The sequence below is a fragment of the Scyliorhinus torazame genome, chromosome 8 (assembly GCF_047496885.1).
Source record: "Scyliorhinus torazame isolate Kashiwa2021f chromosome 8, sScyTor2.1, whole genome shotgun sequence".
NCBI classification, from domain to species: Eukaryota; Metazoa; Chordata; class Chondrichthyes; order Carcharhiniformes; family Scyliorhinidae; genus Scyliorhinus; species Scyliorhinus torazame.
In genome coordinates, this window is record NC_092714.1 from 103,607,813 (window position 1) to 103,635,383 (window position 27,571).

The 27,571-nt window shown below is 43.4% G+C and overlaps 1 protein-coding gene across 15 annotated transcripts in view; it reads right to left on the reverse strand.

Annotated features, from left to right (window-relative positions):
- The window catches only part of dmd (dystrophin), a 3,042,490-nt gene that overhangs the window by 692,137 nt on the left and 2,322,782 nt on the right, over positions 1-27,571 (reverse strand). For all 15 annotated transcript variants that reach the window (XM_072513983.1, XM_072513987.1, XM_072513978.1 and 12 more), the window contains one exon: positions 237-475. In XM_072513983.1, the coding sequence (XP_072370084.1) occupies positions 237-475 (239 nt within the window). The remainder of the gene's footprint in view (positions 1-236; positions 476-27,571) is intronic.

Consider the following 27,571-nt stretch of genomic DNA (forward strand, 5'->3'; position numbering starts at 1 on the left):
GACTACTCTCCCCCCAATTATCCAAGTCAGGCTTAGATGTCAAGTGCCACAAAGATTTCAACCTATCTGGTGCTTCAGGGACTGTTGTATCAATGCACCCAGTACATTCACTACTACTCCATTACCATGCAAATTGCTCACTCAGCTTTTAAATTACTTCTCTATTGATTAGACAGCAACCTATTAACATGTGCTATGCTGACGGGAAATGTAAGAGTAAAAGTTTGTGTTTGTACCTTCTGTTTTATGATCATGTCACTGATTTCCTCAACATCTCCCACTGTCACAAGTTGAGACTTGATCACACGATCGAGCAACGAGAGCCAATCTGTCAATTCCACCCAGGCCTTGTTGAAGTCAGCCAAAGCTGGAACATCCATGAGTAAAGAGGATGGCATGTCTAACTTGGTGACGGAGGTTTCCGTGGTAACAAGGGTCTCAGTCACCACGGTAACTGGTTGCTGTGTGGTTGAAACTGAAAAGAAAGGATTACTGATGTTAGTCAATGTGAGACTTTTTAATAAGATCTCAAAACACAAAATATAATTAAGTGTAATTATTTCAATATACAACAATAGATATTTGGATGAAACACATTTGTTGCGATGGTCAGACAATTTAAAGAGGCAAATACAACCATTATGAATCAGATATTTGTCAAAGGTTTTCATATCAAACATATGCTTGACTCTTTTTTGAAAACCTTAATAATTCAAACTGCAAGTAAAAAAATGAATCTGGTAGAAATCAGAACAGCACTTCATGAAAAAGGCAAAACATTATGAGAGGCTGAGATACCTGCAGACGTATGAACCTGCTGAATATGCGATTCAGGTCCTGAACAAGTTACTCAACCGTGTTAAGATGAGAGAAAATGTCACAGCAAAGCATTTTTGTTCCAATATTCAAATGGAAAGGGAGACATGCTAAATTGCCCCTTTCGATCCAGGGATGTGTAGGTTCGATAGGGTCACAGGGATAGAGCAGGGGAGTGGACCTAGGTGCTCTTTCAGAGGGTCGGTGCTGACTCAGTGGGCCAAATGGCCTCCTTCTACACTGTAGGAATTCTGTGGTTGTAAGATATGGGAATAAGTCATGGAGATTCAGTAAAATAGTGGAAATCCATGAAGGTCAATTCAGAGCCATGCCTAGAAGAAGCAATACTGATGCCATTTTTATTTTGCGGAAGGAAATATTGGGACGACGATGCATCATGAAGTATGTATCTATTGACTGGGAGAAGGGTTATGACCAGGTGCCCAAGAAGGGAGCCTGGAGATGTGCTAGAATTCATGGAGTCCCTGAGAAGTATGTGTGACTTAGAGCTTCAAAGCCAAAGTTGAGTGAAACCATAGATCGGCGATGCGCCCCTTCTGCTTCCTGATTATCAGGGATGTGCTAATTGAGGGAGACAGGAAGTGCCCTGGGCAAGAATGTTTGCAGATGACAATGAGTTACTCGGTCAGGTTGATAAAAACAGACTTGAAAGCGGAGAAGAAGCTGTTTTTGAATCTGTGCATGTTCTCAGACTTTTGCATCTTCTGCTCGATGGAAGAGGTTGGAAGAGAGAATAACCAGAGTGGGAGGAGTCTTTGATTATGCTGCCCACTTTCCCAAAGCAGTGGGAGGTGTAGACCAAGTTAGCGAATGGGAGGCAGGTTTGTGTGATGTACTGGTCTGTGTTCACGACACTCTGAAGTTTCTTGCGACCTTGGGCCAAGTAGTTGCCATACAAAGCTGTGGTGCAGCCAGATGGGATGCTTTCTATAGTGCATCTGTAAAGTTTGGTAAGAGTCAATGTGGACATCCCTAACTTCCTCAGTTTCCTGAGGAAGTGTAACGCTGTTGCGCTTTCTTGCCCATAACTTTGAAATAAACGACACGCAGAGCGAGTGTTCCAACGAGAATTGGAGCTTGAAAAATAAACGACGCACAGAGAGAGTGTTCCAGCGGGAATTCTCGGAGCTTTCAAAAATAAATGCCGCACAGACAGAGCGAGTGTTCTAGTGAGAATCAGGGGCTGGATTCTCCGCCCCGCCACATTTATGTTTCACCCCGCCGGCGGGCAGCTCTGTTACGTTGGCTGGTCAATGGGGTTTCCCATTGAAGGGCAGCCGCATGCCATCGGGAAACCCCCAGAGTTTTGAAAAGTAATCAATGCGCAGACAGAGCAACTGTTCCAGTGAGAATCATAGTTTTGGAAAATAAACGATGCGCAGACAGGGTAACTGTCCCAGCGAAAATTGGAGCTTTGAAAAATTAACGGCACACAGACAGAGTGAGTGTTCGAGCGAGAATCGGAGCTTGCAAAATGAGGCGGCGTAAAGGCAGAGGCTGGTTTAGCACAGGGCTAAATCGCTGGCTTTTAAAGCAGACCAAGGCAGGCCAGCAGCACAGTTCAATTCCCGTACCAGCCTCCCCGAACAGGTGTCGGAATGAGGCGACTAGGGGCTCTTCACAGTAACTTCATTGAAGTCTACTTGTGACAATAAGCGATTTTCATTTCATTTCATTTCAGAGCGAGTGATCTTGTGAGAATTGGAGGGCGTGATTCAGTGACCCCATTGCACCTAGTGCAGATATGGGCGCAACGGTCGAATCACGCAAGAGCCCCAAATCGGGCTGCGTGCGAAGCCGATCATGAGTCACTCGGCTCGCTCTGCCCAGGGCAATCTGGATCTCCTCCTCGCTGGGTATTTAAATACCTGGTCGCCGGATTCACCTGGTGCCAGGGACTCAACAGCCGCACCTGCGAGACTCGGCCAGGGCTCCATTTTGTACTGGTCCACGCAAACGTGGACCAGGCATGATGGCACCTGGGGGAGGCGGGGGGGGGGGGTCCTCACTGGCCATTGGAGACCCAGGCATAGGGTACAGGGCAGGGAGTACCCTGGCACTGCCATCCAGACACACTGGCACTGCCACCCTGGCACTGCGAGGTGTCGAGCCCGGTGGGGAGGATTCCATGGGTCTGGACAAGATTGGATGTGGGGTATCCAGAAATCCAGGAGGACGCCTGAGAGGAGGGGCGGGGGGGGGGGGGGGGGGTGAAGAAAGATCAGGGCAGCCGATCAAAATAGCACCTTGATCTGCGGACATCTAGTCCTGCTGGCGAGATCAGCTCGTCAGCAGGAATTCTCTGAGTGTGGCCTCAGCAGGGAGAAACTCCCGAGGTAAGAAAAACGACATAGTTTTGTTGGATAGAGGGGTGATTCTTCGAGCTGGAGCTGCTGAGAATCATCCTGCCAAATGCACCCGAAAGTGGACTTAGTTTTAAGACTCCTGAATCACACCCTGAGTTTTGAAAAACAAATCAAGTGAGGACAGAGTGAGAGTTCCTGCGAGAATCGGAGAATTGAAAAAAAATGGAGCGAGGCCAAGCAAGTATTTGAGCAAGAATCAGGCCCCGCCGCGCCACATTTCTGCCTCACCATGCCGGCGGGATGCTCCATTACCCCAGCCGGTCAATGGGGTTTCCCATTGTGGGGCAGCCCCACGCCGTCAGGAAACCCACGGGCACCGGAAACGGAGAATCCTGCCAGGGCTTTCGAAAAACTGGTGTGTGGTCAAGGCATGAGTTCCAGTGAGAATCAGGGCTTTGGAAAAGAACAGTGCGAGGACAAAGTGAGAGTTAATAACCATTTTATTTACTTAAATTCTGCTTTCTACGTCGCAAATAAATAATTTGTGGCATGATGGGGCTGCTCATACCTGTTGAGTGTACATCGTGTACTGAGTGGAGACTCCAGGATGCTGCCTATACCCTGGACCAATATCTGTGCAGAAAGTGTCACCAAATGGAAAAGCCCAAGTGCCATATCTTGGAATTCGAGGGCGAGCTAGTGTCACTGAGGTACATTCGCAAGGATCAGTGTTTTGTGGACAGCATGTTTTAGAAGGTGGTTACCTTGTAGCTTTAGAAAATGCAGGTGGGGGGGGGGGGGGGGGGGGGGGGGGGCTGGGTGGCCATCAGACAGACCAAGACAGACAAGGCAGCTGATGCAGCAGACCTCTGAGGACATACCACTTTCTAGCAGGCACTCAGAATGGGGGAAGGGGTTCCTCTGGGGTGAGAAGTGAGAGTCATGATCAGAGCTCCATTTGCGACCAAACTGTGCAGGGAGGGAGGAGAAAAGACAGGAGAGCAAGAGTGGTAGGGGATTCTATAGTTAGGGGAACAGACAGGCACTTCTGTGGTCACAGACGTGATTCCAGGATTGTATGTTGGCTTCTTGGTGTAAGGATCATGGATATCACTTGAGTGGCTTCAGAGCATTCTGGAGGGGGAGGGTGCACAGCCAGTGGTCCTGGTTCTACCAATATAAGTAGGAAAAGGGACGAGTTTCTGCTGACTAAGGGTACTAGGAATGAGGCTAGAAAGCATGTAGAAATCTCCCGATTACTTCCTAGGCCACATGCTACTGACGATGGAAATAGGAGAATACACCAGATAAATGCATTGTTGGCAAGGAGGGATGGCTTCAGATTTCTGGGGCATTGGGACTGGTTCTGGGGAAGGTGGGATCTCTCCAAGTCAGACGGTCTGCACCGAAATAGGACCTGGAAGAATGTCCTTGCAGGGAGATTTGCTTGTGTTATTGGGGAGGGTTGAAACTGGATTGGCAGCGGATGGGAACCTTAGGGTCGATAAAGATAGGACAAATTCAGAGCCAGGAGTAGAGTGGGAAATCAAAAGTTAGCGAGTGTCTCTTAAAGACTGAAAAAGTATTGGTTTAAAGAACAGGAATTTGGTAACTTTTAAAGGTATTTATTTAAATACAAGGAGTTTAGCAAATAAAGCTGATGAGCTGAGGGCACAGAGAGCACATGGCAGAATGATATCATTACTATAATGGAAAAATGACTGAAAGACATGCAAAAATGGCAATTCAACTTCCTGGCTGTAGGGTTTTCAGGCAGGATTGAGAGGGGGGCTTAAAAGAGTGGAGGGCGTAGCAGTATTGGTTAAAGAATTAATTACAATACAATTTGAGTCGGGAAGAATCATCAAATGAGGCTATATGAGTTGAGCTCAGAAATAGAAAGGGGGCAGTCACACTCCCAAGAGCGTACTGTCGACCCACAAACAACGAGAGGGAGATGGAAGAGCATGTAAGCACATATGTAGGCGCAGGGACAGTAGCACAGTGGTTTACACTGCTGCTTCACAGCTCCAGGGTCAGATTCCTGCTTGGGTCACTGTCTGTGCGGAGTCTGTATGTTCTCCCCGTGTCTGCGTGGGCTTCCTCCGGGTGCTCCAGTTTCCACCCACAAGTCCTGAAAGACGTGCTTGTTAGATAAATTGAACATTCTGAATTCCCCCTCAGTGTACCCGAACAGGCGCCGGAATGTGGCGACAGTGTTAATGTAAGCCTACTTGTGACAATAATGAAGATTATTATTAGTTGAGTGCAAAAACAAGGGGGAAATAGTAGTTGGGACTTCAAAGTACCCGGATATCACCAAGGGTATGAGCAGCATAATAGACACAGAGAGCACAAAACCTTCTTTAGCCAGCATGAAACAAGCCCAATAAGAGGGAGTGTAATTCAAGATTTAGTCCCGGATTCTCCATTTGGGAGATTACGGGCGGGATTTACCGACCAATCCACCGTGTGTTTTGGGCAGCGGATTGGTCGGTTTCCCAGTCACTGCACCCCTCATCGCTGGGAAAACCATGTGCCGGCATGGGACTGGAATATCCCGCCGGCATGATCAGCCGGTCGATCGTGCCCTAAGTATTGCCAGTGGGACTAAATTGTGTGTGGTTTGCATTCGCGTCGGGGCGCTATTCGTGGAGCAATGCAGGGCACGCTAATGGGCCAGCATTCTGCCCACGTGAATTTGAAGCAATTCCCATTCCCACCCGTGGCAAGGTAGTGGACTCGGTGATAAAGAAAACATATGGAAGCTTTCCTTTATTGGGTGAGGTATCGAGTACCAAAGCAGGGATGTATAAAATGCTGGTTCGACCATAGCTGGAGTTTTGTGTACAGTTCTGGTCGCCACATTACAGGAAGGACATAACTGCTACAGAAAGGGTGGAGAAGAGATTTACCAGACTGCTGCCAGGGCTTGAAAAATTCTGCTATGGAGAAAGATTACATCGGCTGGGGTTGTTTTCATTCAAACAGAGGAGGCTGAGGGATGATCTGATTGAGATGTATAAGTTATGAGGGGTCCAGGTAAAGTTGACAGGGGTGCCCTGATTCCCCTAGTGGAGTGGTCAATTACCAGAGTTTACAGATTTAAGGTGATTGGTAGAAGAAATAGAGGGAAATGAGGAGTAACGTCTTCACCCAAAGGGTGCTGGGTGATTGGAGAAGGGTGATCAACCAGTATTGTGGTGACCCCAACAAAAATGGCAGAAGAATGTAGAAGGAAGTGAATTCTCAAACAACATCAGGAAAATTAACCAATTACCTGTCATAAGGAAATATTTTAGCAGCAGTTTTTTTATGGCTCATAACAGGCCAACCACTTGCTCACAATGTCCATATGGCCTGGCTATATATAGAATAACAGCTGCTCTCAAGTATCTTGCAAATTACATCAGAACATGAGATGGTTTGAGATGGAAAACGTGCTTCCAGTCCTCAAATGCCATGACAATCAAGCACTAAGTAAAGACAGAAAATGCTGGAAATTCTCAGCAGGTCTGAGAGCATCACTGACCTGAAATGTTAATCCTGTTGCTCTCACCACAAATGCTGCCAGGTCTGCTTTCCAGCATCTGCAGTATCTTTTGTAACAGTGGCCGGAATTCTCCGGCCATTACAATTCATTTTTCCTACTGAAAGCACACACCCGCTCACAGGTTTCACGGGCCATCCCATTGACATGGAATCCCGCCACCAGCGAATGGCCACCGCCGAGAAACATGCAGCTGGGGGACCGGAGGATCCAGCCCAGTAGCTTAACTATGTTTTGTCAAGTTAGCAGTACCCTAAGAATTTGCCACTCTCTGAAACTCACTGGAGTCATTTTAAAATGGTGCTTATATTGTTGAATATTGGTGAAAAGGGGTTTGGCTGAATGAGCCCTGTGTCAACCTTTGAGGAAGACAAATGACAGAATTGCGAAGTACGAATACAGGAAGCCATAAATAAGGCTAAAGAGATGAGACACGTACCAGTGATCTCAATGATACACCATTTACAAAGTTACCAATTTACTTCAGACCAACATAATTCAATAATGCTCCCTGATAGGCAACAATGTGTTAATTTGCTGGTTCAGACTAATGATTTTTCCTGTGACATATTCTTCAGTGTTGGCATGATATAAAGTGAAAGAATCGGGAGGAAGGCATAAAGAGGACGGGAAGTCAAAAGATGGAACAGTCTGTATAATTTTATGTATCTCCTTGCAACTTGACTCAAACTGACTTGAGACCAGATGTCTTATCCCCTGATTATAGTGTGTTTACTCTGGGAATGCTTGACTTTTGTCGACATCGGCTATATTTTAGGCTCAATATATGAACCTTGATCTGGGGCTCTTGGTGAGGATTGATATTTGCCTGAATTTTTTTTTCAATGCCCCAAATGTTGCAGACACGCACAACCAGATGTTCCTTCCATTTAAACTAATGGATGGCAAATTAGGGCCCGTTGGCTCATAATTCAGTGCAAGTTGTGGACTTTGTCAGGACTGTCCAGTCACAGAATTAACTTTTTACAGTCTATTGCCTGCCTAATATACATTTTTTTTCATTATTTGTCCCCTCCACTTTCTCACCAATAAGCTGCTCTCGGTGCCCTTGTGACACCTTGCACAGTCATGCTGTCAGCTTCCACATATACACTGACAATACTCAGTTCAATATCACCAAAACCTCTCAACTCTCTCATAGCCTCCGTGTTCCCAGATTGCTTGTTCAGTGTGTAGCCACCTGGGTTGGCCACATCCCGACTTTAAAATGGAGATCCGCTAAGAATGCAGGGAAATTCAGCCAACGCAGGAAAAACAAGCAGGTGCAAAGTTTCCTGTAATCAGAACTTGCAGGAACCCAGACAGCACTGAAACTAACCACCATCTACATATTAATGAGCGATCCCCGGGAACAATTGGAAACAGTTGAGGTAAACAAGGCCAAGCCAGACTCTTCGGCGCCAACAGACACTTAGGAGCCGCCCAGCGATCAAGGAACAGCTCCAGTATTGGAGAAATCGATCCAAGTGATCAGAACTTAGTCCAATCTCTTGGAACCAGGTACGGGGTCCGCCCCGAATGGCGCGAAGCCCCTGGGGATTATAAAATAGAGTCCCCAAGTTCAATTCTTCTTTCTTGGCAAGGTCACTCAGCAGCTCGAAACAACCCTTTAGTGACCTGCCTAGCCGTTGCATCAACCAAGTAAGTCTCCAGTCAATGCACGCTACGAGATATGCGCTCCTCGCTACCAGTCTATACCAGCTTTGAATCCTGCAGACTCAGGATCGAACAAAAGGCCATTTGTTCCCCTGACCTGGTGGGCCAGTTCCAAAGCTAAGTATAGGCCTTTTAGTGTTAGAGATAGTCTAGTAAGTAGAGTTTTATGCATGAGTAGTGATTGACTGTGCATAATAAATGTGTTTTGATTTGAATCTTACTAACTGGTGTATTGAGTTATTGATCAGCACTTGAACTTGAACCTCGTGGTGGTATCATAAAGATACCTGGTGACTCTAGAGCAAAGGTTATAAAACAGAGCAAATTAAGTCAAGACACAACGAGCAACATTTACTAAGTGCCAACCAAAACTTAGCAACAAGTGTGAGATGAACTGCAAGAGAATGAAACAAATGCCTTATTCTTGGCATAATTCCATCCATCCCTGACCACTGTCTCCTGCCGAGCAAATCTGTTTGCGATCTCCGGGTCGTACTTGATCCAAATGGCATGATCCTATTGAAGAGATCAGGTTGCCGTTATAGTTCTCCAGTCTACAAGCTGCTGGAAGTATCTCAGGTTCTTCTTGAGTCATGCTGAGATCCAGTCTTGAAAGTAGATTTGATGAAGCTCCAGAGTCAAGTTTAAACAAATGTGGGCAGTTGTTAACTTGAACGACTGAGTTCCATTCATTATTCGTGTTGACTGATTTGATTTGCTGAAGATTGCTTGGCGTTTCTTTTGTTTCCTCATATTTTCCATAATTTTTTTCCCCGAATAAATAATTGTCATTGTCTGATAAAAAAGTACTCTTCGGTTTCTTTCTCTGTTGAATCTACACTCTGACCATTAACCTGCCTGTATTTTCGATTAGCAGTTTGAAAAGGGAGAGAAGGCCTACATTGTGAAGCATAATGATTAAGTTTGCCACACTTAGAGCATTCTTTCCCACATGCTGGACATTTCCCCTTTAAATGGGCGGTTCCACATCTATACCATGTCATGACGTTGATGTTTTGATGCATGAGGCACTTCCATTCATGCAGATCGGTTCTCTTCCATCTCGCATTTTCTGATGAAGTGCGCATGTGCAGGGTTTGAGTGCGCGCGTGCAAGATGGCTGCCATCCGAAACGTGCTGCTTCATTGATTGCGACACCATTTTTACTCACTCAACCTTTGGTGGATTTCCACGCCTTTTTCACGCATATAATATTCATCATATTGATTCTTGCTCTGCTCATGTGCTAGGCATTTTTCAATCGCTAATTGTAATGTTAAGTCTTGCTGTCTTAAAAACTTTTCTCTTAGATGCTCATCATTTATTCGATATACAATTTGATCACAAATTAACGAGTCATGCAGTGCTGCAAAGTTGCAAGATTGAGCTAGAAGTTTAAAGTCTGTCACACAGCTAGTAAATTATTCCCTTGTTTTCTGCAACCTTTTGGTGAAAATTAAATGTTCAAATGTTTCATTCATTTGTATCTTGCGGTGGTCATCAAATTTACTTATTATTGCTTCAAATTTAGTTTTGTCCTGACCAGCAGAATATTGAAAGGAATTATATATTTCAATTGCATGCTGTCCTGCCATTGATAGAAGCAATGCAAATTTTCTAACATCAGTTGCGGTAGTTAAATCAGTAGCTTCCAAATATATCTGAAATTGTTGTTTAAACAGTTTCCAATTACAGTTCAAATTACCAGTAGTCTTGAGGTGGTGTGGAGCTTGTGCATGGTCATACGAGGCGGTTTTCTTCGAAGGATCTGTTTGCTGCGACGCTTCCCCAGTTGAATAGCTGCTACTAATTTCTTCTTTTTCTGATCTGTCTTAATCTACCTAGTTCGTTTTCTCGAAGCCAAATCCTGGTACCATGTTATATTACGTGATTGTAAACTGTCGTTACTCTTTTGCTTACTTCCAGAATGGTCTGATGGTTGTGGTTCAATGAAACTATCAGTTTTCAAATTAAGCAAATAACATTTAATGAATAACGAATATAAATATCAATGAGTTTGTTCACTATTAAGACCATAAGATCATAAGACATAGGAGCGGAAGTAAGACCATTCGGCCCATCAAGTCCACTCCACCATTCAATCATGGCTGATTTCAACTCCATTTACCCGCTCTCTCGCCATAGCCCTTAATTCCTCGAGAAATCAAGAATTTATCAACTTCTGTCTTAAGGACACTCAACGTCCCGGCCTCCACCGCCCTCTGTGGCAATGAATTCCACAGACCCACCACTCTCTGGCTGAAGAAATTTCTCCTCATCTCTGTTCTAAAGTGACTCCCTTTTATTCTAAGGCTGTGCCCCCGGGTCCTAGTCTCCCCAGCTAATGGAAACAACTTCCCTACATCCACCATATCTAAGCCATTCATTATCTTGTAAGTTTCTATTAGATCTCCCCATAACCTCCTAAACTCCAATGAATATAATCCCAGGATCCTCAGACGTTCATCGTATGTTAGGCCTACCATTCCTGGGATCATCCGTGACAATCTCCGCTGGACCCGCTCCAGTGCCAGTATGTCCTTCCTGAGGTGTGGGGCCCAAAATTGCTCACAGTATTCTAAATGGGGCCTAACTAATGCTTTATAAAGCTTCAGAAGTACATCCCTGCTTTTATATTCCAAGCCTCTTGAGATGAATGACAACATTGCATTTGCTTTCTTAATTACGGACTCAACCTGCAAGTTTACCTTTAGAGATTCCTGGACTAGGACTCCCAAGTCCCTTTGCACTTCAGCATTATGAATTTTGTCACCGTTTAGAAAATAGTCCATGCCTCTATTCTTTTTTCCAAAGTGCAAGACCTCGCACTTGCCCACGTTGAATTTCATCAGCCATTTCTTGGACCACTCTCCTAAACTGTCTAAATCTTTCTGCAGCCCCCCACCTCCTCCATACTACCTGCCCCTCCACCTATCTTTGTATCATCGGCAAACTTAGCCAGAATGCCCCCAGTCCCGTCATCAAGATCGTTAATATATAAAGAGAACAGCTGTGGCCCCAACACTGAACCTTGTGGGACACCACTCGTCACTGGTTGCCATTCCGAAAAAGAACCTTTTATCCCAACTCTCTGCCTTCTGCCTGACAGCCAATCGTCAATCCATGTTAGTACCTTGCCTCGAATACCATGGGCCCTTATTCTACAACTATATTCTACAACTATAACTGATGATTAAGTAAATAAGAATTATAAATAATGTTTAACTACACGTGCCAACTAAGCTTTATCTCTCTAACACTCTGCTATCTAGTCACTCCTGATACGAAGAGGCGGGAATATCCTCCGAGTACAGTTTATGCACATGGATCTGGTGCTGCCATCTAGTGATTGTCTAGCACCATGATACAGTTGTTAACCCTTCACTTACCAGCAGATATACAGATGACTACACTGAGCTTCTGACCCAACATGCTCTTCACCACAAATATAATTTACTTTGATCTCTGTAACGTTTATTTAGCTTGTTAGTAAACACATGAACTGAGCTCTGAGCTCTTCTGAATAACAAATATTGTTCCAGTCAATAGCTCAGTAGAAATTGTTGAATGGTATTTTTTAAAATTCTAAGGATATTAGTCGAGAGAGGGCTGGTGGTCGCTGTGGTACCATTCTTTTGTTGCAATGAGGGAAACATTGAAAAATATAAAGTTCATGGAAACATTCACTCCCCAAAAGAGCTACATTTGGTCAATAAGATACCTATCAGAATGTTTAAAAAAGAACATGTATCGAAATCAGTACCAAGAGCCATTCTTCTTTTAAAAATCTTTTTATTGCCTTTTCTCTTATTTATAAACAGTTGTTGTGTTTATATTACATATTTCTTGCCCGCGCTAATTTATTTTATTCCAAGAACCATTCCTGACATTTGCTAACAAGCTAATGAAAAATATTTTCACTTTTCAAACCCTTCAAGTTCGCTCAGTTGCAGTTTCTACCATTCATCTCTGTGCAAATGGATATTTCTGACAAGTGCATAAAGAGCGTATTGATGGAGGACCAAGAGATTTCTTTGCAAATTGTCATATCCTAGTTTTCACTGACCTCAACAGTTCAATGTTACAGTCATGAACAAACACCACAAATGGGTGTTCTGCTTACAGAGGCAGTCATGTATGATATAATTAGTTTTAAAAAACCAGATGATACTATGACATATTTACTCAACAGCAAGAAAAAGTCAAAAGTATGTTTTTATAAATCTCCTGATTAGAGGAAAGATGGAGGTGTTGGGGTAACCTAGAAGCCCAGGCTAAAGCTCTGAGAACATAGGTTCAAATCCCACCATGGCAGCTGGTGGAATTTAAATTCAATTGATAAATATAGAACATAAGCCTAGTCTTAGTAATGGTGACCATGGCAACGATTGTTCACTGATGCCCTTTAGGGAAGGAGATTTGCCATCCTTCGTTCTGGCCATATGTCATTGTGGTTGACTCTTAACTGTCCTCTGAAATGGCCGAGCAAGCCACTCAGTTCAAGCACCCTCATCTCATGAAATAATTTTCAAAAATGTACCAGGGAAGACTCCCATCATTTGTTAAAAGCAATTTGGTCCTGGGACCGCACATTGATGTCAGGAGGCGGCGATCTGTCCCATTGGGCTCCGGCTCTGCACACTACCGGATCCGCCTGAGGGGGCATGCATGCGCGGGATGCCCGGCATTCATGAAAGCCCGGCATTCATGAAAGCCATTGGCTCCTTCTCCTGCAATCGGGAACGCAATGACCGGTTGCTCCGAGACACACCCAGCAACTAACCACCGGGTCACCATCCTGAGTCTGAAAACCCTGCTGTACAGTAAGGTAGCTAGGCTTATGCTTGCCATATTAGAATTTGGGAACTAGAAGAGGTCAACCCTTGTTGACTTGTAAGCAGAATTTTCTGCGCATAAAGTTCCTTTAAACAACACGAGTATCGCAATTGAAGATAGCAACGATATTGACATTCTCACTAATATGTTGTGGACAGTTCTTGAAAATAGTGCTTTTTTTAATGTCAATGCATGAGTCATAGCCTTGTGACAACTTGAGAGTGTTATAGGACAGCACCACTTCAATGTTTGGCTACAAAACCTTTGATGATAGGCTTACATTCTAATTGAAGTGGGAGGTGGAGGAATGTGCATGTGTACGCGGGTGGGGAGGGGGCTGATGGGTGGGTTGGGGTAGTTGTTCCTGCTCTAAAAAGTAAAATGAACTGTTGTGGAATGAAATCATATCAGGATATGCAATTTAGGATATCAATAGTTCAGTTGCATACTTTGAATGTCCCAAGCAATAAGACAAGTTTAGAACACAGTGACTCCAATATCAACCTTAATATTGGCTGTAAGGTGGACTCTTAATAGCAGGGATAAAATTCTGTCCAAGGTCTTAAACTAAGAAGTAAAGTGTCACAGATCATTGATTTCTGATAGTTTTAAGATCCAGTTGGTATTGGCTAATAATAGAGATAAGAACAGCAAGACTGCATTTCACCCCCCCACAATCATTGCACAGCGGTAAATTGCACACTTCATATCAAACCATTTTTTGTGCCATTATTATGAAATGAGCTGAAATTTTAGCCTGAGTCCTTTTCATTAACAATTCTAGTCTATTCTACAGTGCACAGTCTCAATGACCTCGGGAGAGTGAGTGCTCATGTATTTTGCAGGTAACAAATTGAAACTGAAAGCTTTATTACATAAGTTTGTCTTCCACCTTGTGTCTCAATTTAGTGGAATTGGAAAAAAAATCCTCACGACACTGGGCCTTGACCTTGAAAGAACCTCTAATCAAATGCAAATGATTCAACTCAAAGTAAATGCACACCGCTTCAAACCAAAAATTCAGCTGCCGTTCAGCGGACCTTACTTTAAAGGAAACCTTGTACCCTGTTCTTTCAAGTCAGATGTAATCAATTCCAATTATTGCCACTGTTTTTATTGTCAATGATTTTAATGATGAAGCTGATCAAAAGCCCCAATACTCTGGAATGGATTCCACATTCCTTTTCCAGCAATACTTGTAATTTTCAGAAAATATCTCTGCATTTTATGAAATCAATTCAGTTTACAAACTATTCATTCTTAGGTGTTGGGGTTATTCACGTTTGAACACAGTGCAGCCTATAACACACTCCCACCCCTGTCTTACTTTCACATAATGAACCAATGCATTTTCAAGATAAAGCTAATTCTAAAATGATCTTTAGCGACCGATATTGATTTGTCTGTGGTGCATCTTAACGCTGTTATTTGTTTCTGTCACTTTCATTTAGGCAAAATGCATAGAAAGCCATTCAAGAATACTGCATGCAATTATTTCTTTACAAAATAACTACTGCTGGTAATGAACCCAGGATTCATTCAATGTACTGATGGTTCTATTTTAGTTTGCAATTTGAAGTAAATATCAACTCGCTAAATCTACAGCATCCAGATCTGAAGCGACACCATTTTTTCATTAAACTCCAGAACCTATTACTCTGTGCTAAGATAACAGACAAAAGGCCTGCGATATAACTGCATGAAGCATTCATTTAAATATATCTATGAGGTACTTCTGTGTCTGCTATTTTAGTATTGGTGGTAACTCATTTAAAATATAGAGAAAAGGAATCTCACACAAATGTATTAAGCATTTGCCCGACAATGTCAGAAACAATCATTTCCAAGATGATGTCGAACCCAATTTCAAATGCTTTCTTGAAAGCAATTATCTTAAAATTACTGCGATACAATATTTAAATTGTTATCCTGCGACACTTATCTAATTTTCTAACTTAATGCTCCTGCCCATTCCACATTCATTCCAGTCAAATCATAGACGTAAAATTAATATTAAAGCAATGTTTAGTCCACCAGTGATCAGTCGCAATGGGAACAGCTGGAATATTGAAGCCTTTTCCAAGGAAGGAAAAATGGCACAGAATTTCCTTCCTTCTACCAGTGTGAATTTTCACCTCCTTATGTGGCAGTCACAATCTCCTAACTAATTATTTCACACATCAGAAATTACTGGGTTTCAATTGTGATATAAAATGACCATACAATTCCTGGCTTGGGTCACTGTCTGTGTGGAGTCTGCACGTTCTCCCCGTGTCTGCATGGGTTTCCTCCGGGTCCTCCGGTTTCCTCCCACAGTCCAAAGATGTGCAGGTTAGGTGGATTGGCCATGCTAAATTGCCCTTCCTGTTCAAAAAGGTTGGGTGGGGTTCCTGGGTTATGGGGATAGGGTGGAGGTGTGGGCTTGGATATGGTACTCTTTCCAGGGGCCGGTGCAGACTTGATAGGCCGAAAAGCGTCCTTCTGCACTGTAAATTCTCTGATTCTATGCTCTGCTCTAAACTGGCAAGTTCTAGTTCATCCAACTATTCCTCCCACCATCTTCTAAATGCCATCATGAAGGGTAGAAATCTGGGGTGTGTTCAGCGGGCTCAAGTTAAGGTCCGCTGAATGGCCAGTTTAGCAGGGTGTTTCTCTGCAGCAGCAACACCGAGAAACATTACGCTATTGTTTTTGGCATCGAGGAGATTCTCTCCACTGAAGACACACTTGAGAATTCCTGCTGCAGCCCCAATCTTCCCCCTCCCCTTTCAGGCCCCCCCACTGTTTTATAAACCCCGCTTGACACCCCATCCCCCGAACCTTGGGGAGGCTGCCAGGAAACCCCCTCACTCTGCTCTAATTGGCAAGGCCCATCCGGGCCCGACCACTGGCAGTGCCAACCTGGAACCTGGGCACCCTGACACTGCCAGCCTGACACCCTGGCAATGCCACTTGGGCATCCTGGCAGTGCCTGGCTACCGCCGTCTGGGTGCGTGTTGTGCAGTTCCAAGATGCCCAGGTGTCAAGGGGAGTGCCAGGGCACCATGCTTCCCTGTCGCCAACCAGTCGGAAGTCTCCATAGGCATAGGAGACCTCTCCCCCCCTCCCCACCCCACCGAGGTGCCTGATCCACGTTTGTGTAGACCAGTGCTAAACGACGCCCTGGGTAGGTGAGTCCTCGGGCACCTGGTGATTCTGGTGCCCAGGCATTTAAATGAGCTGTAAGGGTTTTAAATATTCAAATTTAGATCGCTACCAGCCCGGCCTGGAGCCCGATTTGGGGCTCGCCTGCAATTCACCTGTTGTGCCTGGATGTGCACTGGGCACAACAGGGTTGCTGAATTGTGCCCCTTAAGGGCAATTTAACCCACATGCTCTCCCAATATATGATTCAAATGTAGATTGACAGTGGCCTGGGTGAGGGTTGTCTCAGGAGGAGAAAGATACGCGTACTGCATTGAAAGATTAAGAAAAGAGAAAGCTAGTATCAACTTTCTTTTAAATGACAGGAAAAGATCATAAATATTAGACAAAAATTGTAATACCGGTTTGAAGATCAACAGACCAACAATGCGTTATGATGAAAATTATTAATGTTTGGAGGATTTCAAATCTTTAAAACATTGAATGGCAAAAATCCAAATCAAAATGAGTCAAAATGTCAAAGTGAGTCAATAAAAAAGATTTGTATTTAGATGCCCACAGCACATATTTAAGCATTTTATTGTGTGATGAATCTAGAAATTGTTGGAAATTATATTTTATTTCTGTAATGTTATTAAAAATCCTGGTTTAAAATACACAAGGCAGTTTATCTGCTAAAGTTGTAATTAAGGAGTCATAAAAGGTGAGGTCATGATTGATTCCAACCACTTACTTAATTAGAGATAAAGAGCTAATGGAATCATGTTTTGATTGCTGGAGATTCCCTGGAGCATAGATAATTTATGAGGGAATGATGTTTAGTCTGAGCTAAGGAGGTCATGGAACTTAGTGGGATACAAATGATTTAATTAATGGGAGCAGACAGGTCTGTCTGTAGTTTTTCAGCCACAGAATTTGAATCTGGCAAGACAGAAGGATTTTAAGTTGAATAGCAGATTTGCCAAATGCTGCTAGGTTGAGAAAAGGTATACTTGTTTTGCTCCTGAAAGGGTCTCGTTCTCCAAAAGTCTCTACACAGCTAAGATAGTCTGTTTGTTGCCTTTATTTATAAATGGCATTTGAAATGTATTCGGCGGCTTAATTGGAGTTAGTAGGAGGTATAGATTGTAAATTCAAGTTTTTCCTTTTGTTTAAGGGCTGTTTAACTGATAATTGTAAAACTATTTCTTTCATGTTAATGTGGCCAACTCTGTATGTGAATTAAAGTTTGTTGAAACATAGAAGTTAACCAGATAATACTTTATTTTTTCGCTGTCAGCTGAGGGATAAATATTGTCAGGACACTTGGGATAAATCCTCTACTTTTCTTTAAAATTGTGCTATGGTATATTTTACATCCACCTGAGCTGTTAGGCGAGTCTCAGTTTAATATTTCATGTGAAAGATAGAATCTCCATTGGTTATGCACTCCCTCAGTACTGTACTGTAGTGTCAGCCTTGGCTTTGTGCTGAACTCAAGAAATGGTACCCATAAATATAATAATAAAGTTGTATCTGAAGCAAATAAGGTGATTGCTTTACTCCAATGACTGTAACTAAAGAAACGAATAGGCCAGAAAGGCTCTGAGTTTATTTTTCCTTTTCCTCATTTTAATGCTTGTTTCAGTGGACTGTGCTTACTACAGATGTTGTTCATGGAAGAAAAAATATACTCCATGGATTTGAAAAAAAAGGACACCAAAAGGTCAAAAAATAATAGGGGGTGGAGATTAGCTGTGAAAATAATGGCAAGGCTAAAGCCACATCATTGTAGGAGCATGGGGACAGGAGTAGGCCATTCTGCCTCTTGAGCCTGCACTGCTCTTCAATGAGATCATAGCTGCCTGTGGCCTAATTCCATATACCTGCCTTTGGCCCATTTGCTTAACAAAAAATTATGTATCTCAGATTTAAAATTAACAATTGATCTAGCATGAATTGCTGTTTTTAGAAGCGAGTTCCAAATCTCTATCGCCCTTTGTATGCTGAAGTGCTTTCTAACAGCTCTCCTGAATGGCCTGGCCCTCATTTTTAAACTATGTTCCCTTGTTCTACCGGTGGTAATAGTTTATCTTTATCTACCCTGTCTTTCCTATTAATATCTTGAAGACTTTGATCAGATCACTCCTTAACTGTCTAAATTATAGAGAAAACAGGCTTAATTTAATAGTCTCTCCTCGTAATTTAATCCCCAAAGTCCAGGTGTCATTCTTGTAAACCTATGTTGCACTCCCTCCCAAGGCCAATATATCGTTCCTACGGTGTGGTGACCAGATCCAGTGGGGTTTTGTAAAGCTTCAGCGAAACTTGCATGGAGACATACATAGAAAATAAAAGCAGGAGGAGATCATTTGGCTCTTTGAGCCTGCCACATCATTTATTATGACCATAGCTGATCATCAAGTTCAATACACTGATCCTGCCTTCCCCCCATATCACTTGAGCACCAAGAGCTCTATATCTAATTCCTTCTTGAAGTTACACAATGTTTTGTGAATTCCACAGATTCATCACCCAGGTGAAGAAAATTTCTCCTGTCCTCAGTCCTAATCCTCAAACTATGACCCCTAGTTCTGGACTCCCCCACCATTGGGAAAAAAAATTCTGAATCTACCCTGTCTAATCCTGTTAGAATTTTATAAGTTTCTAGGAGATCCCCTCTCACTCTTTTAAATTCCAATGAATAGAATCCTCACTGACTTAGTCTCTCCTCATATGACAGTCCCGTCATCCCAGGAATCAGTCTCGTAAACCTTTGCTGCACTCCCTCGAGAGCAAGAACATCTGTCCTCAGAAAAGGACACCAAAACTGCACACAATTCTCCAGGTGTGGCCTCACCATTGCCCTATACAATTGCAGTAAAACATCCCTATTCCTAGACTTATATTCTCTCGCTATGAAGGCCAACATACCATTTACCTTCTTTACTGTCTGCTGTACCTACGTGCTTACTTTCAGTGACTGGTGCACGAGGACACCAAGGTCTCACTGAGTATCCATCTCCTTCAATTTATACCCATTCAAGTAATAATCTGCCTTCCTATTTTTGCTACCTAAGCGATAACCTCACATTTATCCACATTATGCTGCATCTGCTATGCATATGCTCACTTACTCAGCCTGTCCAAATCCCTCTGAAACATCTCTAACGTTCTCACAACTCACCCTCCCACCCAACTTTGCATCATCTGCAAATTTGGAGATAATACATTTTGTTCCCGCATCCAAATCATTAATATAAAATGTGAACAGTTGGGGCCCCAGCACAGATCCCTGCGGTACCTCACTAGTCACTTGCCTGCCAATTGGAAAAAGACTTCTGTGTCCTCATCCTCGAGTCCTCCAGATTAAATGCCAGCATTCCATTAGCCTCCTTGATTAATTTCTGCACTTGTTCGTGGCATTTTATAGATCTATGTACCTGAGCCCAGGTCTGGTTGAACATCCACTGAATTTAGCTTCATATCAGCAAGAAAGTACCCTGATCTATCCTTTTTTGGTCTAAAATGGATAATCTCACATTTGCTTGTTCTGAAATCCATCTTCTTTAGTTTTGCCCATTCACCTAGTCTATATCCATTTGTATCAATATCAATATCCATTTGTAATTTTCTGCTGTCATCTACACTGTCATCAGAAAATTTGGATATGTGGTTTTCTATATAATTATGCAAGTTATTAATGAATAATGTGAACAACTGAGGCCCTAATATAGATCCATGTGGGACACCACTAGTCACCTCCTGCCAATTTGAGTACCTACCCATTATCCATACAGTCTGTCGCCTGCCACTCAACCAATTTTCCAGTCACATGTCAGTAATTTGTCCTCAACTCCGTGGCTTCTACCTTCGTTAATCTTCTCTTATGTGGGACTTTATTAAAAGCCTCTGGAAGTCCATATAAACAACATCCATAGATATTCCCCTGTCCACTACCTTAGTCAGTTTATGGGTAAATGGTGCAGCAATTTCAGGAGAGGAGCAGATAGGAATATCTGAAAGTCTCTGTCCAAGTTACACTGTGCCATTGCTAACTCTGTGAAAACCCTCTGTTTTTATTAGGAACTTGCTGTGTCTGCCTATTAAACGTTGCCAGATAGGTTCTGAAAGCACAAATAAACATTTTGATAACTATTAATTATTGTCAATCAACCTCTCTGGGAGCACAAATTAACTATTACAAGTGGAATGTCATTACACCAGGTTTCAGATTTTTGGAGAAATTTCAAAATATTCAGATTTTTACTTTATTTGTTAACATTTTCCTTTCTCAATAAAATCTTTCATTCATTCTATGTATTTTGCTTTCCAATTTGATATTGAATTCACCCACCTTAATTCACCCTTCTTCAGTTCTTGATTGTTTATTTCCCAGTCTTTAAATCTCACTGCTTAAGGTGATAACATATTGATTGGGCTTGCTCCTTCAGGTCCCAAATGCCCCATTTCTCTCATGGCACCATCAGCTTGCATTATCAGCAACTTTGTGGGCAAAAATATCTTTAGCTGAAGCATGCAAAAGCAAGTCTAACCAATGTCAGAAAACCTTAGGTGTGCTGCTACACCAATTTCTGATCCAGGAGATTTATGTCACCATCGCAGACTTTCATTGCTGGTTTCTGCAACAGCTTATGACAGAAAATTTAAGGGGATGATGCCTTGCAGCATGGAGTGTGCTGGAATGGGGTTATTTAGTGGTTTCAAAGACCAGAGATAATACTTTTTAAGATCAAAAGTTATTACTTTAAAAAAAGTCTTATCCCAATAAAGTTCCAACCTTTTAGTGTCCTTGGCTACAGCTATTGTGAAGGAATTATAAATGTCTGGAACAGCTGTAGTTACAAGAGCAGGTCAGAGGTTGGGACTTCTGCAATGAGTAACTCACCTCCTGACTCCTCAAAGCCCGGCCACCATCTCCGAGGCATACTTCAGGAGTGCGATGGAATATTTTCCATTTGTTTAGATGAGTGCAGCTCCAACACTCAAGAAGCGTGATGGGAAAACTAGGCTAGTGGAGTGGACTGTTTAAGTGGCCTTCCGCTATCTCAATGAGTCACAAGATTGAAATCGGGCTTATCCACTAATCATGGCCCCATGAGTAAGAATAAAGACATTTAATACACGCTAAGTATTTCAGAACAAGTCAGAGAAATTGCTTAATCATTTCACATCTGGGAGGAGTGGCCGGACTAGTGACTGTGGCTGAACTAGTGTTCCAGAGACCCCAAATCCTGCCCGGGACACCAAGGTTCGAATCCCACCATGGCAGATGGTACAATTTTAATCAATAAAAATCTGGAATTAAAAGTCTAAAAGGTGACCATGAAACCATTGTCGATTGGCTTAAAAACTCATCTGGTTCACTAATGTCATTTAGGGAAGGAAATCAGTCATCCTGACCTGGTCTGGCCTACACGTGACATCAAAACCATAGTAATGTGGTTGATTCTTAAGTGCCTCCGGGATGAGCAACAAATGCTGGCCCAGCCAGCGACACCCACATCCCATGAACAAATTTTTAAAAAAGAACTATCAACTTCAAATGGTAAAAGCAAAATAAATATTTACACTTTGGACTCAGAGAGCACGACGCTCACAGTCAATGTTGTGTGCAATCAACATGTATCTCGCTTGCCCTTGTTTTATATGAGTATAACTTCAGTCATACTGGTAGGTGTATTATGCACACATAATATATATAATTGTATAAATGTATAAAGCCGTTTATCAGTATTCGTAATCGTAGGTATGACCTCTGGCCAGCGGGTGGCGCCAGACATGTATCACGTGACTGACGTGACCGGCCAGTTGGTGGTAGGACATACAATAGGACAGTCGCACTTAGAATAGCTACCTAGAAATTTGAATAACGTTGTTTGTAAATTTTTGAACTTAAGAATCAGCCACGTGTTTGACAATAAATCATCATTCTGGCTGAACACATATATGTTGTGTGTGTATCTTTATCATCGGGGGAACCACAGAACACAACATGGTATCAGGTGTGTTGGACATTTAAAGGTAACAACAGACAAGATGAGGCGAAGTACACCGCAGACTAAAAACGAAACAGAAGAATAAATGTCTTCGCCAATCTGGTGAACTATGGCTATATGCAATTCAACGCAACAAACAACCGTGAAGTTCGAGATGGAAGGTTTAAAGCCACCCCATCAGCTTCAAGTCTTGGGTAACGTAGACGAAAACTGCCGCATTTTCAAACAGCAGTTTGGACTCTATGTCTTAGCCCTTGGCCTCCAAGCACAGCCCGACGAGAGGCACGTTGCGTTGCTGCTCACGGTAGCAGGTCCTCAAGCACTTGAAATCTATAAAACCTTCATTTTTGACAGTGAAGAGGGAAGCAGGAGTTACAATGAGGTAATTAATTACTTCAATCTGCACTACTCTCCGGAAAAAAATGAGACATTTGAAAGATACCTATTCCATACACGTACCAAAAAAGCTAATGAATCGTTCGATAGCTTTGCGACAGACTTGAGGTTGAAGGCCCAGTCTTGTCTTGTAATTTCAAAAATCTACAGTCATCAATGATCCGTGACCAAACAATTTTTGGGACATCGACTGATAGACTACAAGAGAGATTATTGCGGGAAGACAACCTCATGTTCGAAAATGCCATCAAGATCTGTCAGGCAAGTGAGTTAGCTGCACAGCAGATCAGTATGCTCAGCTCAAAACATGTTGGCGCCAAACTTGGAGAAGATGCTGGCGCCATGAGCACTGTGATGTAGTTCTAAAAAAACGTGGTCTCAGTATGGGCGGCCATTTTAAAAGTACTGTGACGCAGTTGAGAAAGGTGGCCTCAGTGCGGGCGGACATTTTGGGCAATGGACCATATCCGCCATTTGTGCCTGCAATGTGGCAACAGACATTTGCCACAACGATGTCCTGCACTAAAAAAAGTTTGTTGCAAGTGTTGCAGAACTGGTCATTTTGCCAGGCAATGCACCTTCGGTCAGACAGCTGTCCGAACAGAAGAGAAGTGTGTGGATAAGGATAAATGCATCGACAATGGGACTAATGTGAGCAGGATTTTGCATAGCGACACAATCCGTTCGACCAGCCAACACAAAGAAGATTTTCTAAAAATTTGCAGCCACAGTGAGGCAAATACGGGGACCATTGATACGGGAGTAATGGGCCAATCTGACCCCATTGTCGGCGGTGGAATGACTAAAAGTCAAGCCAAAGATTTTCCCAAGAGCCATGCTCCTGAAGGATTACAATGGTCATCAGATCACGACCTCAGGAGCATGCAAGCTCGAGTTCACCATCAAGGGCAGAACGCGTAGTATAGTATTCTCCATCATGGAGGCAGAGCGCGAATCACTCATTGGAGTGGAGGCATGTGAAGAACTTGGACTCGTCAAGAGGGTGCACATTGCAGAACACATGGCACCCACTGACATATTTCAGTTGAATCAATCATGAAGAATTATCCGGAGATGTTTCAAGGATTTGGCTCCCTGCCCTTTACATATTGCATCCAGCTAAAGGAGAATGTGAAGCCGGTCATGCATGCACCCAGACAGGTGCCTGCACCACTGAGGGACAAGCTGAAGGCTGAGTTACAAAGAATGACGGCTTTAGGCATCATCAGGCGCATAGAAGAGCCCACCGACTGGGTCAACACCATGGTGTGTGAAAAAGAGGAATGGTGGCCTGAGGATATGTGTGGACCCCAAGGATCTCAACATGAACTTCAAAAGGAAGCACTACCCTATCCCAAAGAGGGAAGAAACGGCATGCAAAATGGCTGGAGCAACGTGCTTCAGCAGGTTGGACGCGTCACAAGGCTTCTGGCAGCTTAACCTCGACAACGTAAGCACAAGGTTGTGTACCTTCAATACACTCTTCAGGCGTTGCTGCTTCCTGTGAATGCCGTTCGGCATAATCTAGACTTCTGAAATTTTTCATCGTGCCATGGAGCATGTAGTGGAAGGATTACAGGTGTCCACGTCTATGTCGACGATTTTATAATCTGGGGGTCCACGTGTGAGGAGCATGATGAAAGGCTTCTTCATGGGTGGCATGTGGCGCAGTGGATAGCACTGGGACTGCGGCGCTGAGGACCCGGGTTCGAATCCTGGCACTGGGTTACTGTCCGTGTGGAGTTTGCACATTCTCCTCGTGTCTGCCTGGGTTTCATCCCCAAAACCCAAAGATGTGCAGGTTAGGTGGATTGGCCATGTTAAATTGCCCCTTAATTGGAAAAAAATAATAATTGCGTAGTCTAAATTTATAAAACAAAATGAAAGGCTTCTTCAAGTCCTACAAAGAATAAGCAAGAATGGCTTCAAGCTCAATAAGACAAAATGCTAAAACCGAGTTGATACCATCACTTTTTTTGCGCTCGGCAAAAGGTGTGCAGCCAGATGATGAAAAAATCAAAGCTATTCTAACGATACCAAGGCCCACAGACAAAAAAGGCGCCTTACGCAAACTTGGGATGATTAACGTTGTGGGCCTCCAAAATGTCCCAGCTATAGGACTCGATCAAAAAGGACATAGTTTTTCAGTGATCTCCAAAAGACGAGCAGGAGTGGCACGCACTGCGCATCTCTTTGACGACAGCGTCCGTCCTTGCCTTCTTTGACCGACATAGAAGACAAAGATTTCCACTGAAGCGCCCCAGGATGGTCATGTAGGGGTACCTCTGCAGCAGGGTGCAGAAGGCAGCTGGCTCCGGTGGCATACGCTTCGAGAGCTACGACCGAAACAGAGAACAGGTATGCGCAGATCGAAAAGGAATGCATGGGGTTAGTCACAGGCTTAGAAAAGTTTCATGACTATGTGTGTGGGCTGCCTACGTTTTTGGTGGAGACGGACCACAGGCCACTGTTTTCCATAGTACAATAGAACTTGTGTCAAATGTCCCCTAGAATACAATGCCTCATGAAGCTCCAGCGTTACTACTTTGACCTCATCGAGACGCCAGGCAAGTACCTGGGCGGTCGCTGACACGCTCTCCCGAGCCAAGGGCATCAATGAGATTCGCCGGATTGATGACGATGTCCAACTTCATTTCAATCTCTTCGCTGCATCGCTTCCGGTCTCCGACAAGAATTGCGCCTGATCAAGGTAGAAACAGTCAAGGACGCAGTCCTGAAAAAGGTAGCTAAATGTCTGAGACAGAATTGGCCTAAGGGCTCCTGCTATGCATACTATAATGTAGGCTCTGAACTCAGTGAGGCGAATGATCTTCTCCTACGGCAGCACAGAATCGTCATCCCATATTCAACGAGGCCGTTCATGTTTAAGAAACTTCACGAAGAGCACCTGGGCATTGAGAAGTGCAAACGCAGGGCCAGGGAGATGATCTATTGGCCAGGCATCACCCAAGACATCGCAGGTATGGTCGACCACTGCGACACGTGTCAGAAATTTTGTTGCAAACAAACCAAAGAGCTGATGCAGGTGGGTGACATTATGGCCAATGCATAGCAGAAAGTGGGCATGGACTTGTTCCATTTCAATGGATGCGATTACCTGGAAGTTACTGACTATTTCTCGAACTATCCAGAAGCTGTGCCGTCGGTGAATTCCATTGCTCAGTGTGTCATACAACATGCCAAAGCGATTTTTGCCCGCCATGGTATATCATCTATCGTCACGACGGAAAATGGACCGTATTTCAAAAATCACAAATGGACTGAATTTGCCCACTATGACTTCAGGCACATGACCTCTAGCCCTCTCTATCCCAATCGAACGGAAAGGCGGAAAAGGGTGTACACATCATGACGCAGTTGCTGATGAAGGCTTTTGATAGCCGGGAAGATATTTATTTGCCGCTTCTCAGTTATCATTCAGCCCCACTTGTAAATGGACTGTCGCCACCACAACTGTTCAAGAACAGGCAGCTACGGACATTTCTGCCTTCCATGGTGGCTCTTCCTGTAAATTAGCGAATCAAGAGAAAATGTTTCCTTCAAACGAGGAAGCAGAAAGAGGTTTATGATAGGTCTACAAGACGCTCTGGCACTGAAGCTAGGGTACACCGTCAGAATCGAGGACCTCAACGGAAAGGGATGGGTAAAACTGGCAAAGGTTGTGCATCTTCATCATCGGTAGAACCACAGAACACAACAGTAGGGAAAAACTACATGGGTGGAAATCAAAGGAATATGGCAACCCTGCGAATGGGCAACAGTCAACAAAATGCCCAATACCGCAGGTTTCCCGCCACTACTCAAGATGCAAGACACCAGCCAGAACAAAACAGCATGCTTAATTGATACAGCATCCACCAACTTAAACATTCACTTCCTCCACGACCAATGCGCAGTCATTGGAATGTGTACCACATATAAGATGCATTGCAACAACTCACCAAGCTGCCTTGAGGAACACTTTCTAAATCCATGATCTCTACCACCCAGAAGGACAAGGGCAATTGATGCAGGAGAACATCACCAGCTGCAAGTTCCCCTCCACGCCACATCGTATCCTGACTTGAAAATATATCAGCATACCTTTGCTGTTAATTGAAGGTGGTGGCACACCATCACCTTCTCAAGAGCAATTGAGGCTGAGCAGTAAATTCTGGCCTGGCCAGCGATCCTCACATCCCATCAAAAAATTCAAGAAAAGCTCTAAGACTGAAGTGAGGACCATGATCTTAATTATGCTAATCAGCTGGACATTCTGAATAAATTGATATTGGTGATGCACCTCCACCCTAACTACTTTCCTGTTTATTTAATTGAATGATAAAAAACAGTCATTTAAAAGACTCCCTCTAAGCTGGTTGAGTGACCCAATGAATGACAAAATGCAAGAGTGTTCTACTATCACATGTAATTGCAGCAATTTAATTAATTAAGTTTATGAGCGTAACTATTCTTTGGTCTGTTCACAGTTATCCTTTAACTTATTGAAGAGCCTTGTGTTCCATCTCATCCCTTGGAGTATGGATACTTTTTGCAAATATAGACAAGCATGCAACATTCCTTGGCCATTTTACAAAGTTAAAAGTTAGCTGCTCGATAAATGAAAGTTGTTTTGAAATGGGTGCAAAGGTTTAGAATGTAGAATGCTAACTTTACTAATCGAGAAGCTAGCATAAAGATGCAAGTATAAGGTTCAATTCCCCTTCTGAATCATCCCTCGAGAAAAAACACAAATCCCATGCACCGGGGATTCTACCCTGAGCTTTAAAAAAAACATCCATGGGTCTGCTTGTTACCTGTAGTTC